Source organism: Halichoerus grypus, chromosome 12 (assembly GCF_964656455.1).
Source record: "Halichoerus grypus chromosome 12, mHalGry1.hap1.1, whole genome shotgun sequence".
NCBI classification, from domain to species: Eukaryota; Metazoa; Chordata; class Mammalia; order Carnivora; family Phocidae; genus Halichoerus; species Halichoerus grypus.
Window position 1 is genome coordinate 97,959,083 of NC_135723.1, and position 16,552 is coordinate 97,975,634.

The window sequence follows — 16,552 nt, forward strand, 5'->3', positions numbered from 1 at the left end:
TTTTTTTTTGTTGTTGGTAATACTTGATACAGTGTCTATAAAGATTTACCCTTTATTATAAAACTTTCCTCATTTCAAATCTGATCTGATGGAAATAATAGCTTCTATAAGAAAAAAACGAAGAAAATCACACAAAAAGCTGGATCACTTAATTACACAAAAATATTGAATTCTTTACATTAAATAAAATCATAATGCATGTGAAACTTGAAAAATGCAAATGTCAAATATGGAAGTTTAGGGTCATTCATGAATAAGAATTTATACCACTCCCTAAGAATACCAAGACTTTAAGAGAAAATGTAGGCATAGGGCATAAAAGGTAATGCATAGAAGAAAAATTGTAAGTATTCTGTAAACATCAAATGCTCAACTGCACTATATATAAAATAAATGCACAATAAAATAGTGATTTTAATTTTAAGTAAATCAATTTAAAAATAATATTAATATTCATGAGTATGTGACAAGATTCTTTGTACCTCTCTTTGGATCAGGAAATATTTTCAGGAAAACAGTTTGATAGTGTCTTCAGATATCTAAAAAATGCCTATATATTTTGGTCCAGTAATCATAAGGAAATAATGAGAAATGGGTATAGGATTTAGTTCCAAAGATGTACTTGGCAGTATTGATTACAATGTCAAAAATTGAAAAAAAAAGCTAAACATATAGAAATATGTTGATATGCATTTAAAATGTCTGTGAATAATTTTAATTCTATAGAAAATACTATAAAACATTAAAACTGTAGTATAAAATATTATAAATAATATTTCAATATTTTATATTGATTATATACACACACATAAGGGTATATGTATATAATTAAATATATGTATAGGAAAAAAAAACTGGAAGGAAATAGACCAAACTATGTTTAGTGTGGAAATGAGTGATTAATGTTGTACATATTAATTCTTTATAATATCCTCTACTTATAATTATGTACATGTATTTGTGTATTGCCTGGGGAAAAAATAGCCCTAAATCATTTTTGAATGATTCTTAGTAGAAGATAAGGAGAATTAGGTGTTTAGGGGATAGATATCAGAAAACAAAATGTAAGTACTTTTTAAAAATATGCACGCACACTCAGAGCAATTGAATTATATCTAAGGATGTTTACTTTCTCAAACCTTTTCCTTTTTCTTTTTTTTTTAAGTGAAACACAAAGAGGAACCTTTTAAAAGCCACTGTGCTTTATATAGGCATGACATTACTATTTTGAAACTAGTACCTGATCCTCTGACCTCACAGAAAGATCATTACCATTTCACTGGAAAGCAGTTTACTTACAGAGTTTTATTGACTGATTGGAATTTATGACAGTCATGGAAATGCACTCACTCATATGTCCACTGTGCCTTTTTAATGCCATTACCTAAATATCAGGCATCTCTAGCTGCTACTCAGTCTTCTAGTCATTTAAAGTAATTTAGAGTAATGAAATAGAGTGTATCCTTTCACTTAGACTTATTCCGACTTTTCTTTCTCCCTCTCTGCCCCACTGCCACATGTACACAGATAGTTATAATCACAATCCCAGTCATAGCACATTTGGTTTCATCACCAGAAGGAAAGAAAATCTGATCTAGGAAAGATACAGAAAATGTCAGGTGTAGGCATCATTATCATCCTAAATGTGAAAAAAGAAAAGAGGAAATAATTCAGTGCTCTAGTCAATTGTGTGTTTCTCCTATTTCTATTATACTATTTATTCTGAAACCATGTTGTATTTTTATAGCACTTAGTTTTACCTGGTCATGAAAAGCAGTACTTGATTAGACAAAATAGAAGATAGTATAAAACATGTAAACAGTATCCAGAGATGACCTTAGTAAACATTTTGGATTCTCACAAACTTTCACTCTCAGTTATAGTCTTGTTGCCATGGAAATCTACTTTCAAAGCTAGATTAATACTACATACATATTTTTGCAAGTATATTTTATTTTAAAATACAACTTGAGTTAATTTTCCATACCATTAAATATTACATTATGGTTAAAATTATTGCTTTTGGAGTCAGTGAAAACTGGAAAGTGTCATGCTGTGTTTTCTTGACCAATAATAAAAATAACAGCAACAATAAAAGACTGTTAACAGGTAACATTTAGCTAATGTTCACTATATGCCAACAAGTTGATTTAAGTTCTTTGCATGCGCTAATTGCTTTAATCATCATAGCAACCTTGTAAAGCTGGTATCCTGATTTTCTCCATTTTCTGTACGAGGCAGCGTAGGTGCAGAGAAGCTGCCAGCTTGCCTAGGATCATAGGGCCAGCCAGTGGGGGAGCCAGCATGAGAAACCAGGCACTGGGCTCCAGAGCCATGGGGCACCAACTTTGTAAGAACGTATCAAATTTATCAGAATTCATGGCACATTAAAAAAAAACTCATATTCTTTTTTCTTTTTAAAGGAAGTGTTTTCCATCTTTAATAGCTTTTATGTATTTTGAATATCAGACTGTTGTTAAGTATAGTTACATGCTGGTTCCCCCCACGCTAGCATCAGTGGACAGGACTTGAGTGGTGTACCAGCCTGTGGCTGTGATGGAAGGTTGGCAGCTGCACAGAGTAACTGTGGTGTCCCTGCTTCGTTTCTGTTCGTTCCATGACTCAGGAAGCAATCAGCTTGGCCCCATCTATGGGCACACGTCCGTGATGACTGGAAGCCTGCTGGATGACCACCACTGGCACTCTGTGGTCATTGAGCGCCAGGGCCGGAGCATTAACCTCACCCTGGACAGGGGCATGCAGCACTTCCGCACCAACGGAGAGTTCGACTACCTGGACCTGGACTATGAGGTGGGCTGGAGGACGCATCCATTGTGCTCCATCTTGAGTGGCTGCCTCAGTCTCCTACTGCGTCTTTGTGTTCTTGTCAGTCACATACCTGCCTGCTCCATTCGTTTTATTCCCCAAAGAAAAATTATCTTTCAACTTCAGGGCCTAATATATTAATACTGTCATTTTATTCATTTCTAAATTTGTAATTATGAGTATTTGAAATATTTTAAAAATCTTGGTACCAAAGTAATAATTTAAAGGGAACAGACCATTTATCATGTCATCAGGGCAATTTAGTAAGTCCAGGAAAACTGTAAGTTGTAATCTTTCCATTGGTAATTAATTATGATATAAATCACCTATTATTCTTGAGGATAGACAATATACTATAAACACAGGATTGCTTAATGTTTATTACAAAATATTGACTAAGAAATCCTGAGTTCTGATTTATATTAAGTCATTTATGACTTCATGACTATAGATAGTTCTTTTGTCAGGTTCTATTTTCTCAGAATTATCATAGAAGAAACAAAATATAGACTATTTTAAGAGGTTGTCCATAAATAGGACATATTTTATCCTCTAAATGATCAAAGATCAAAAAAATAATCGTATTGGTCCCATAAAAACTGTATATTCCCATATTATACAGGTACGCTGAAATTTCAGGTTTTTTAATAAATTATTTAGAGAGTGGTTCAACCTTAAAATGCCCACCAAAAATGTTAATCATATATAGAGGTAAGAGTTCTGTAAGATGTTCAACACAGTGTTATAATTCCAAGAGAAAAGGGTAACACTAAATAAATTGGATGAAATATTATTCAGCAAAGAGTTTCCAAACTTTCTTACTTCAAGGAACCCTCAGTGTGTTACTAATTTTTCCACAGCTGTCCTAGGCCATTCTATATTAGTTAGAGCCAGACAACTTAATGTTTATGTCCTAACAACTCAGTAGCCATTTGAAAAAAAAAATACAGATAAAAGAAATGAAAAAAAATTTATTTAATTCTTAAAACAACAATGATTACTTGCTAATGGGATGAGCGTCCCTGCATGGTACAACTCCTCAGATTTTGGAATCGGATTTGACTGCCATCTTCATCTTCTGTTCCACTTTTACTTTCATGTGACACTTTTTATGAGAGAAACGATAAAAAACCCACCTTCACTAGGACAGGAAATCATCAAAAGTAGGGTAGCAGGATGTTGGAATGGTGAACTAGCTCAAGCTAGTGTTTCACGTAATGCCCAGAACATGTCAAATATTGCTGTGTATCCTTTAAAAATAGAAGGTGTACGGTGGCTGCGACCCTATGAGTTTTCTGTGCCAACTCAGTGTGCCTTGTCCCCAGTTTTTGAAATTATTTGTATATATACACACATACATATATATATATTAATCAGTATCTATATATAAATTTTTAAAAATGTGAAATATGCCCACCATAAGATAATTTACAACTGTGTTATTTTCTTTTATATATTTAAATAGTTTCTAAATTTTCTGTGAGATGAATATATTACATATATTCCTAAATAGGAATTTAAAATAGATTATGGTATGTAAACCCTGATATTGAGACTTTATTAATGTTAAAATAAATTTAAGATTATCAGAAAATAACTGTACCCCCCCAAAAAAATCTTCTTAAAGCAAAATGATTGTTGCAAGGGAAAGAATATGAAAATCCCAGAAGTTTTATTTTTTCTAAATTAGTACATTTCTTGGCTTAGGTGGCTTATCTCCCACTGTATGAGAGAATGTAAAGATGAATTATTCATCCTCAATTAATAAACTTTGAAGTACTGTAGAGGAGATGAGAGATCCTGGAACATTAGTAATGGGCAAACACAATTCCAATTTTCAAAAAACAGAATTAAAAATTTGGGGTCATAGACTGTATTGAGTTTGTGATGAAATTCATGAATATTCATGCACACACTCAGGGTCAGCAGTTTCAGGCACGCTTTGAAGCCCATGAATATACATACCATCTCTGAGAACCTCAGCTAGAGAGGACAACGCCTGAGACATATTAGAGAGAGACACTAGGAAGAAATTCAAATTTATTGATAAAGAATCCTGAGTCCGTTGAGTTGAGTCTCTCAGTGTTTTCACACGTACCTCTCTGACTGATCCATATAGTAACTAGACTCAGACCCCAAAGGAGGCTTGTTATGAATAACTGAAGACATTCCTACCACTCAGGACATTCTAAGGGTTTTAGGAGCTCTGTGCCTGGAACTGGGAACAAATACCAAATATATTTATTATACCACATCATGATAGGGTATTCCCATCATATATAGATAAAATGAATATAACTGATCTCAAGAATATACATAATAATAAAAATATAAAGATGAGTTCTTAGTAGCTACTATTTGTTTCATGTAATTTAAAACTATATAATTTAATTTTTAACAATGGCTCTGTTGAATAGTCAGTTCTCATGAGCTAGTATGAGCAGATTCAGCACACTCTAGGGGTAAATTAATACCTATCACTATTCCCAGAGATGCACATCATGAAAGAAGCAGTAGAAAACAAGTTTGCTCCATTGAGGTAACTCAGTGTGGGCCTTTTTTGTGGAAGGTGGCTTAAGAGTTCACCTTATCACCTCCCAGAGCCCAATTATACTGCAAAGTGTGCCAAACGCCATGGGCAGGCAAGCTACTAGTCGCATGGTGCCCTGAGAAGGGTACAAAGGTAAACAGATACATATCCTTCTTCTCAACCAAAGGGCAGGACCACACACTGATGTTTGGCCTGGCTTCTCTCTTTTCTTCAGCTAAATTCCAGGATAGACCCTGTGGATGTTACACCATTGCCTTTGCAATACATTTCTGCTTGGGAGGGGGAAGAATGAATGCCCCTTGATAGTTGTAGAACTAGGCTAGGATTTTAGAGAAAGACCAGCTAGGATTTTGTAGAGAATTAATTGCATGGCTCAAGCTGGAACAAAAGTCCTGGGTTGAGTCCCTTTTTGCTCCTTACTGGTTGTGTGACAGTGGACACATCATAGTCCCCTTTTGGAAAATTAATGTAATAGCACATTTGTCATAGCATTATTATATGAGGAGGCAATAGGAAGTAATAGAAATCACTATATGTATCAGTTCCATATTAATCAGTTATGATTAATTAGACTGCATGTAACAGATGCTTGTTTATTCTCCTCCATATAAAGGGTAATTGTAGGCAGGGAGCCCTGGGCTCAAGTGGCAGCATCATGGTTAGTAGGACTCCAGTCTCCTTTTACCTTGCTGCTATTCCAGCCCCATTGCGAATCATCCAAGGTGACTGTTCACATTCCGTTTTGCATTCCAGTGGGAAGGAAGAGTAAAGAAGGTTGTGCTCCCTTCCCCTTTTAATTATAGTTTTTGGAGTCACACAGTCTTACTACTTTAATCTCTAAGACCAAAACTTGATTCAAAGAGGTTGGTAAATGCCATATATTGGCTGCAGTGTGCACAGCTGAAAAGCATTCTTGTTTTCCTAAAGAAGGTAGGGAGAAAGGACACTTAGAAGTATCTACCATCTCTGCCACATTTTGTGAACTCTTGGTAGCTAACAAAACGGTCAATGTGGTTATTTGGTTTAAGAGTCAGGGTTGTTATTGAATGATAATATCATTAATAAGCCAGTCATATGAGTTACATGATTATCTGATGAATAATCTAACAATTGCAACATTTTTTTTTCTTTCTTAATAATTATAATATCAGAAAATATTTTGTGGTCCAGGCACTTCATTTTACTGATGAGAATACGTAATCAGAAGAAGTGGCAACCTAGTATCATAGGATTAGTTACATTAGGAATTGGGATTTGAACCCACATCTCTTAGTTGTATGGAAATCTGGTAAATTGAGCTTGTGTTGCTTCACTAGGGCACCTCTGAGGATGACATAGGATATGTGCTGAGGTTTGCTGAAAGCAGAGAAACCATAGGAGTGTTTAATCATCATCCCAACGGCATGTGGAAAAAGAATGAGACAATATGTTTAAACTGGTATTTAGTAATAATGTTCAAACTGTGATGCTGCCTGTTGTTAAGCATAGATTTTTATTACCATCAACTGGGAAAGAATTGGTAAAATAAACTGTAGATAAGAAATATAACACTCCACATAATTATCAATAATTGTTACCTTTGGTATTAGGTATACTTATTTAGTTCCTAATAAGTTCATTTTAGTGCCACTTGAAACTATTGCCACTTGAAAAAAAATTGTACTATTTTAGATTACTGTATAATTTTCCTTTTGTCATTTCTTAATTCTTTTCTATGTATTTATTCTCAGTTTTCCCTTCTTTCATATATAAACTCTATGGCAAATGATACATATTCAACTAACCATTATTAACAAATTTTATTTTAAGTGAGGTCTTTTGTTTTTTTATATTGTCTCATAAACTATCATTAATTTGTGCTTTCTTTTCTGCAAAAACTAAGCATCTAAAATGCCATGACACTAAATAAAAGAACATAAATTGTTAATGGCCTCCTAGAACACAAAGATCTGTGCCTTATGTTTCAAATATGAAACGCCTTACTGGTTGGAGTCTTAACATGTCTCAGAAATGTCTTAACTGTTGCTTTCATTTTCAAAGCTTTATCAAAGCTGATAACGGTAACATTGAATAATAATTAAAAGAGAAATAACATCTGGATTATATATCTTGGTATTGCAGCTCTGGTTAGTATTTAGATTTATTTACCATTAATTCACTATTAGCAGTAAATGTCATTATGGCAATACGTATATTAAGTATAATTTTGTATTATAGGAAATTGACACTTTAGTACTGTAATTTGGCCAAAGATATAAGGAAAAAGACATACTCTCTTTTTATAGGTGGTAGTAGCCAGAGAATCACAGTAAAGGGCACATCCACCTTATTCTTTAGGATTCAGAAGACCTATAATATCTCTAAGCCTGTAGTGCTAAAATAACAGTCCCCATCTCCTAATATGTTCTTCAAATATATAGTAATGAGACTTTTTGAACTATTTTCTGCGTTAAAAATAAGTCTAGTGAATATTTGACTTTAATGGTCATTTAGATTAAAGTAAGTCTACATAGTACATAGGGTTTATCATTGTATTACATTAGTACTGGTTACCTTATGATGACTAGAAGCATTTATTAGTAGTATGTCTTTGAATGATAAATGATAAAAATGTGTTTTTAATATTACTTAATAAAAGAAGGTTGCTGTATAAAATCTTTTAAAACATTTCAGGAAAATTTATAAAATGTCTTTGAGTGGCTACAAGAGATAATTGCTATTTTCTTGTTAAAGTTATAATCTGATTCCCATAATTAATAATACTGTTATATACTTCCATAACATAATTTAATATGCAACAGATTTTGGAGGCAGAAAAAAATGTCTGTATATTCTGGGAGAGATCTACAGACCTTGGTTGTATAACTGATCTTGGTTGTATTAATAGTTTTGCCTAATTTATTGTGAATATTTTTTTAAGATGAATACAGTGTGAATGTTATATTTTTTTCTTTTCTCAAAGATAACCTTCGGAGGCATACCTTTCTCTGGGAAGCCAAGTTCCAGCAGTAGAAAGAACTTCAAAGGCTGTATGGAAAGCATTAATTATAATGGTATCAACATAACTGATCTTGCGAGAAGGAAGAAACTAGAGCCCTCAAATGTGGTAAGATTGTTCACTCCAAAATAGTGATTCATAGAAAAATCAAAGAAGTTTTGTTTTTTTCTGGAGTATTGAACAACAACAACATCGTCATAGCATTTTGCCATCATGCTTGTGTTGGGCTGAGCAGTGTAAGACTAACTACAGAATTACCTAAAGAAAGTGCAGATAGTGGATATATTCTGAGAATAAATAATGGTTTTTGAGTTAAATTAGCCTGCAGTAGATAGTTTTACCTTAGGTGGGGCGCAGGATTTTGAGCCAGTGTTTCTGAATTCCCCGTATCAGAGGGACATACCTCAGGCATTTCTCAGCGTGTGCTTCGTCCCGGCAGTTCAGCAACCCGTAAACGTTTCCAGATGTCTTATCATATATGAGTCTCCATTTCTTGTTTATGATTAAATTCAGTATTTTAAAAGTGTTACATCCAAGAACTTTGCTATATTCATTTCCATGTTTCCAAAGATAATTGATCCAGGTAAGTAAATAAGTACACTTTCTGTGAAAGCCCTAACCATACTAAGTATAGGCAGTTAAATAAGGATCGACTGCCACTGGCTAGTGAGAGCTGTGACGTAGAACCTAATGGTGATCTTCTTCCGGCTCTGCTGTGAGTCGTTTCCAGCTTTAACTACTTCAAGGAGGAGAGCAAAAATTGAAGAACGCTCTAGCATACCTGTCTCCCCATGACACTGTTTAGGATCACTGAAAGATATCAACTGAAAAGTCTAGTGTGTGTTCCCTATGGGTCTGCAAAAACAGGAGTTAACTTCAACCTACAAGTGTTAGTTGGAAGAGTCTGGGGTTCGAGACCCACATTTGAGAGCCACTGGCAGTAAATAATGTTACGAGTGCTTGCACTGTATTCCAAAAGAGCTCTGATGGTCTCTTGCCCCACATTTGAGCCTAAGGTTTTCACAAAATGATTGGACAAATAGAAATCCCCTCATGAATAAACAGGAGTTCAGGTTGGGCGTGAAAATTACTATGGCATAAAATAATAATTTAATGTGAAATTTTTCTTTATTTTTCTTCAAAATAATGAATTTCTACTGAGTAAAAAGTTGAACTTTGAAATTATCTCACAAGTATTGGCTATAGAGACAAATAGTAATAGTTCTATTTATAGGCAGCAGGCACTGTGCTAGGAATGTTACTTTTATGACAATCTGAGAATAGTACTACAACATGAGTAGAGATGTTATCATATACATTTTGTAGATGCCAAAAAAAAAAAAAATACACACACAACCCTGAGACTCTGCCTGGAAAAATAACTTTCCAAGATGATTGAATGTGAGTGGGTTCACAGTATATGACCCCCGAGGTCATGGTCTCCTTACATGCTATGTTACTTCTTACCTAGAACAGTATTAATACATACACTGTCTTAAGCTTTGGATAAAATGGCACCAGGGTCCTTTTGTTTTCTCAGAAATCATTGCTTAAGATAAAAAGATACAGAACCCAAATCATCAGAATATTTTTTGCACCTTTAAGAAGAAATAAAATGTTATTTCTGCCCAAACCTCCCAGTTGGTCCTGATAGGCATTCATTAGGCACCTAAATTATAAAGAATTTTACTACGGAGATTCATTCCCAGAACAACTTTAACTACAAAATATATTGTAGTTATAAATGCTATTTTAACTTGAATAACAAAGATATTTAGTAAAGCATAAATTATCTATAATTATGTTTGTTGAAATAGAATGAGCAGACATAGGATAAATTTTTAAACAAAAATATATGTACATATTAAAATTTTAGGCAGGATGGAGAAAAGTGGGACATTTTGTAAGCAACTCTGCAAGGACAAATATTTATGAAGGAAATTTGCTTTCAAAGATGTCAGGTTCTGGTATTTCAGTGAAATTGACTCAACACTCATCCTGCATTCATCTCCATGCACACACCCATTCCCTAATATTGGTTCACAACCTCCCGGACAGCTTCCTGAGTGTAATCTGCAACCAGCCCCTGGATGCAGAGGGCAGGAAGAGACAGAAGAGACAGACCACCCCACATTGGTAGGTGGCAGGTTTAGTAAGCAAGGGAGTTTAAGTCTTGTCTTGGGAAGCCACAAGATGAGTACATCTCTGCACCTGCCTGCCAAGTCTTAAAAGTTTATTTAGAGGTCTTACCTAGATTTAGTTATGGATGCAGGAGGCCTTAACCAGTTCAGTACCCAGGTTGGATAGCCTCAACACCACATCTCTATCTTAAGACTGTATCCTTGGAGTGGGGAACACACATTCCGAGGACAGCGGAGAAGTCTCCAATTGTCCGAGTCCTGCTCCTGGGTTAAATGGCAGTCACAAGTCTTCTTGATGACCTCCTCCAATACCTCATTATTCATTGACTTCTGAGTCAGCACCTTTACTCAGAAAGGACCTTTAATTTTATTGGGAGACATTCCCCACAACATGGGTATGTGGTCAGTTATAACATCTCAATTATTAGGCAAAGGCAATTCTTTTCATCAGTAAAAGTAAGCAGTTAAAAAATAATTATTTGTGAAGCTACAGTGTACATTTAGTTTGAATATTAATTCAGAGGGACAGCCTGCCTTAGATGTAATGGTTAATGTGCTGAAATGGAAGAACGATCTGTCTAAACCTAGATACCGTGGTGTTGTGTTGTTGTGAAATAAATAAGTAATTGAAGGACCAGATGAAAATGCCAACAAATTATATTCCTCAGAATATTATGGTGGGATAAAAGAAGTTGGAAGCAAACGTAGATTTTCAGACCTTTGAAAGGAAGGTACTTACACACTGGAATACAACATTTAGCATGTCTGAATAGTAAATGAAATTTTTTTTTGGTACAAAATAGAGGGAGAGTGAGAAGAAAGAAGAAAGGAATAGACTTCAATTATCACAAGTTTGTTTTTATTTTTTACACTCATACTACTATTTTCAGAAGCATTAATTCATTATAATATATGCACACTTCATAGGAATTTAATATAACAATAATCCGAAATAATCACAATTATGCTGATCCTATATAGTTAATATTAATTCGTATATATTAGGTATAGGGATAAAAACCAAGAATATTTGTCCCATAATATCAATTAATAACAACCAAATGACCATAGTTCCCAGAGAGACTAGTAATATACGAATAAACACTTGACATAGGCCATCCAGAAGAGGACGGTGGCATCTCCTCCTTGGCTGAGGCATCATCAGTAATGGGGGAGGGCAGCAGCAGCTTTCTGCCCTCTTTAGAAAGTCCAGTGGTTCACACTCATGTCCACCACACAGGGACACATCCCATCCCATCAGGCTTGTCAGTCTGTCGATTCCATGACAGATGGTTCTTGTTAATTCCTCATCTTGACAGCCAGCTGCTGAGCCCTGTGAGACACACACTCCAGGTAGAGTGATGCCGAGCTATCCGGGTGCTGAATCCAAATCCTGCTGCTGCGTGTGAGAGTTTGGCACAAGCTCAGGCTCTGCACTGACATCCACAGACTGTAGCTTTGTTTGCATTTGTCTCAAAGCGTGCCCTTTTGTTTTCCAGGGAAATTTGAGTTTCTCGTGTGTGGAGCCCTACACAGTGCCTGTCTTTTTCAATGCTACCAGTTACCTGGAGGTGCCAGGACGGCCTAACCAGGACCTGTTTTCAGTCAGTTTCCAGTTCAGGACTTGGAATCCAAACGGTCTCCTGCTTTTCAGTCAGTTTGCAGATAATTTGGGCAATGTGGAGATTGACCTCACTGAAAGCAAAGTTGGCGTTCACATCAACGTCACGCAGACCAAGATGAGCCAAATAGATATTTCCTCAGGTTAGTGCAATTGGTTTGCTGTTTGCTCCTGAAACTGCTATTGTGATTTCCACAGCTGTCATTGCTTTTGTTTTGTTGGTGTTGCGTGCTCGTAGTTATGTTTGGATTCAGACTTGGTGAGATTCTTACTTGGCTGCCCAGAGTACTGACTGAATAAGAGAACCTTGGAAACTGGCTCAGAGGGTGAGGGGTGGGTGAGGAGGAAATGTAGTTGAGACTGTCTCAGAGCACCAAGATCTTCTATTGCTTATACATGCTAGTTCACATTAATAGGGCAATGGACATTACTCTAAGTGAATATTTTATGTTTACAAAGAATGTCTATTTTACTGACGTAAGAGTGCCTGGTACTATTTGACTTTATGGACATTCAAATATCTTTTACTGTTAGTAGCAAGTATATATTAATTTAATCATGACTTTAAAGGTATATGCAACTGTTTGAATCAAAACCTCAGGGTGATCTTGCTAAATTTATGCAGATTTTCAAGAAAAACTACAAGGGGTGAGTACAAAGAAGAATGACAAGATGTATGTATCAACTGAGGGAAGACTGACTGTCTTGGCTTAGTGGGTAATTTTTTAAAATTGACCTCACAGTGGTTTGATAAACTGAGGCTTGGGTAATATTGTTGTTAATTGAACAAACTTAGCAACCTTGGGATATTCTTTGATTAATATGGTACAAAGAAAGCTGAGATCTTGTAAACAAAGAAAAATTAGTCATGATGGTGGACTCTTAAATAGTAGAAGTTTTCATCAAATTTCTCTAGATGTTCCTTGCAGTAGATGTATTTATTTTGTGAAGAACTACTTAGAAATAGAAGACAGAGAAAATTAACATTGACTGAGCAGCTTGTACAAATGTACCAAATACTGAGAGAGGAAGTTCATGACAAAATGCTCAACTGCATGACTGTTGGCTCTGATGTCGAAATATTCCGTGTTCACTCGTGACACCGTAGGTATACACCTGATGAGGTTCTAACATGTTCTATTGTCTGTGTCCATGTCATTTCCCTGTGGGCTGTCAGGTCTTTGAGGGCAGAGGCTGTGCCTGTTCTGTTCTAGCATATAGAGTAGCACCTGTTACATTAGAGGCGCTCTGGGAGTGTTTGTGGAGTTAACACTGTGGCCCTTTAAACTAGTGTTCACTAACAGAATATTTCCTGCTGAAGGATATGCGTCCTTTCATAAAATAGGTGTTGTGTTTCTGTAGAGCATGGCCATATAGACTATTACTGAGAAGGATTCAAGGAAGATATAGGGACCATTATATCAGAGGTGTGTCTGAATTATTGAAGTCAAAAGCCATTGTGAAATACCTAGATATTTACTTTTTCTGTTTTTGCTTTGTTAGTTTTGCTTTCCCCTGAATGTTTGGAGTCCAAATGATTGATCAACCATATTTTATCACTACTTCCCAGTATAAATTCACCTTGGGAGATTTAGAACAAATAGAAAATATCTGGAGAGACCAGAAAAACACATAAAACAAACACACATACAAATATTTACCACAGTTGAAAAACATCCCATTAGATTTTATTATGATTAATGATTCTTTTCTAATGACTAAAAACATAAAAATATAAGTATGAAGGCCCCCCTCCCTCTTGACATTCTCTGAACAAACCCAAATTCCTGGTGGTTTTCCATGTAACAGGAACCATTATAATGGAAATAATAGGATCTTAAATATCGAGATCAATAAACATTTCCCTAGTTTAATTTGGTCTAATTTAAGACTCTAAGATACTTTCATCTAATTTAAACTGTGTTTATGAAAAAATAAAAGGAAGAAAGAAGAAAGGAATCCAATATGCAATGACTAATTTACATTAATAGATTTGCTTAAATATGATAAAATTGGACTTGAGAAATTTTTGTTAATTTAGCCAAGAATCTGTGCAAGTTAAGGGAAACTGATAGGAAATTTCAACATGTCGGTAACCTTGATCTTACATATCCCAGTGAAAATACTTTACTGTTCCAAATATTTATTTTTCTTATACACAGAGTGGAAACCACGATCTTATCAGTTATCATTGCTCAAGTTTCAGAAAGATTTGTAAGTAAATCCAGATGCACATACATTTTTAAAAAGTTATATCTTATACTCATTTAAACTGTGTTTATTAAAAAATAAAGGAAAGAAAGAACAAAGGAATCCCATATATGACTACATTCATTCATCCATCCTATAAATACAAATGGAGTCCATAGAAGGCAGTTTTCATCTGTATTTAAAGTACTTTACCAAATTCAATTAAAGGTATGAGTAACTTAGTATAAGTAGCAACACTGAGAAAATAATTTAGAAAGATAAGTTAACTGAGGGCACTAATGTTTGCTTTAATGAAGGAAAATAGTTCTGTATTATGTCTGTCTTCTTCTTTTTTGTTTGATTATTATTTTTTATAATAAATGCTACAGAAAGTGAGGAAGGTAACAATTGTCTCCATTGTCTATGAAGAGATGTAAACTTTCCAATTCAGAAAACTTTGAAGGAGCATTTGCTTTTTACAATAGAAACATTTTTTTGGCTCTCTTTATTTTTGTTTTTTAAGATTTTATTTATTTATTTGAGAGAGAGCAAAAGAGAGATCACAGAGAGAGAGGGGGAAGCAGACTCCCCGCTGAGCAGGGAGCCAGATGTGGGGCTCCATCCTAGGACCCTGGGATCATGACCTGAGCCAAAGGCAGCTGCTTAACCGACTGAGCCACCCAGGTGCCCCTGGCTCTCAGATTCTTAAGAGAGGAAAAATCAAAGGAAATAATTACATGTTTAGCATGCTTTGTTATATGTTGTTTGACCTGGAGTATAAACACCACTGATTTATAAATCACTGAATTGTTGAACAAATGTCTCAGCTTTAGCACCTTTTTGTGAATGCAAGTGTGGATGCTCTTCTCAAAGACCAACAAATCCTTCATGTCTACCTTATTCTTATCAGCAGCATAAACATTGAAGTAAGTCAGTCCTTTTTTTATTTTATTTTTAAAATAGCTTGGTTGTGAAAATGTAGAAGATACGTAAAATTTAGAAAACAAAAGCAGTCACTGCTAGCATTTCTGTGTGCACACACACACGCATAAGAAAAACACTGTGCGGTAGGTAGTGCATCGAGAAGTCGTTATAGAGACACTCAGGTACTGTCTGTTAGTACATACTTGTAACTCAGTTTTATTTTTAAAATGTGAATAAGTTCTGCGGTCCAAGATGAAGCTAATTCAAGTGGTTCAAAAGCCTTTTTATTCTGTCTTGGACGACATTGTTCTTTGATGATAAAGTCAAACTAAATCCTGTAAGTTAGTATTCAATATATTTTTCACCCTCCTTGTATTTTTCCCTCTACGTTCTGATTGATTTCAGGTCTCATTAGTCTTGACACTGGACTCAACTTGTAAAATTCAGTCAAACTCTGAGTAACCTTGACTTTGCAGAGCAGGTTATCTTTCTGTGAAAATATTTTCCAAGTTGCAACATCAACTTTTATAAAACATTCCATTATATTTATTTCTATTTAGAACCATACTTAGTGAGTGGGGAATACAGATTTATGCTTTTCCCTTGGCTCGGAGTAAGTAATAAAAGGGGGGAAAAGTGCTAAAAGGAACAGATGGGTAACGTGTTCACTGAGCATACTGTTTAACATTCATGTCGGAACCCTGGAGAAGGTGGGCCTAGAACTGTGTTTTTAAAATTACTTAGGGTTTTTGAAATTTGTTTTTCCAGCTTTTTTGAGGTAGGCTTGACAAATTTAAATTATATATATTTACATGTACAGGTTGTGCAATGTGACTTTTTAAAGTGTATGATAATATATATACACTGTGAAATAATTACCACAATCAAGTTAATTAATGCATCTGTCACCTCACACTTACTTTTGTGTATATGTGTGTGTGTGTGTGTGTGCACATACACAGTGAGAACACTTAAAATCTATTCTCTTAGCAAATTTCAGGTATACAGTGCAGTATTATTAAGTATAATTACCATTGCTATACATTAGATTCCCTGGAACTTTTTCATCTCATCACGGAAAGTTTGTACCTTTTGACCAACATTTTCCCATTTCCCCCACTCTCCAGCCTTTGGCAACTATTCTACTCTCTGGTTCAATGAATTTTACTTTTTTAGGTTTTACATAAAAGTGAGATCATACAGTATTTGCCGTTGTGTATCTGGCTTCTATCACTTAGCATAACATCCTCCAGATTCAAATGATTTTGATAAAAACACAGAAAACATAAGGAAACATTTTA

General features: G+C 35.0%; 1 protein-coding gene across 1 annotated transcript in view; it reads left to right on the forward strand.

Moving 5' to 3' along the window:
* The window catches only part of CNTNAP2 (contactin associated protein 2), a 1,879,707-nt gene that overhangs the window by 864,696 nt on the left and 998,459 nt on the right, over nucleotides 1–16,552 (forward strand). Inside the window, exons 6-8 of the mRNA XM_078059689.1 lie at nucleotides 2,627–2,811; nucleotides 8,340–8,483; nucleotides 12,016–12,280. Of these exons, the coding sequence (XP_077915815.1) occupies nucleotides 2,627–2,811; nucleotides 8,340–8,483; nucleotides 12,016–12,280 (594 nt within the window). The remainder of the gene's footprint in view (nucleotides 1–2,626; nucleotides 2,812–8,339; nucleotides 8,484–12,015; nucleotides 12,281–16,552) is intronic.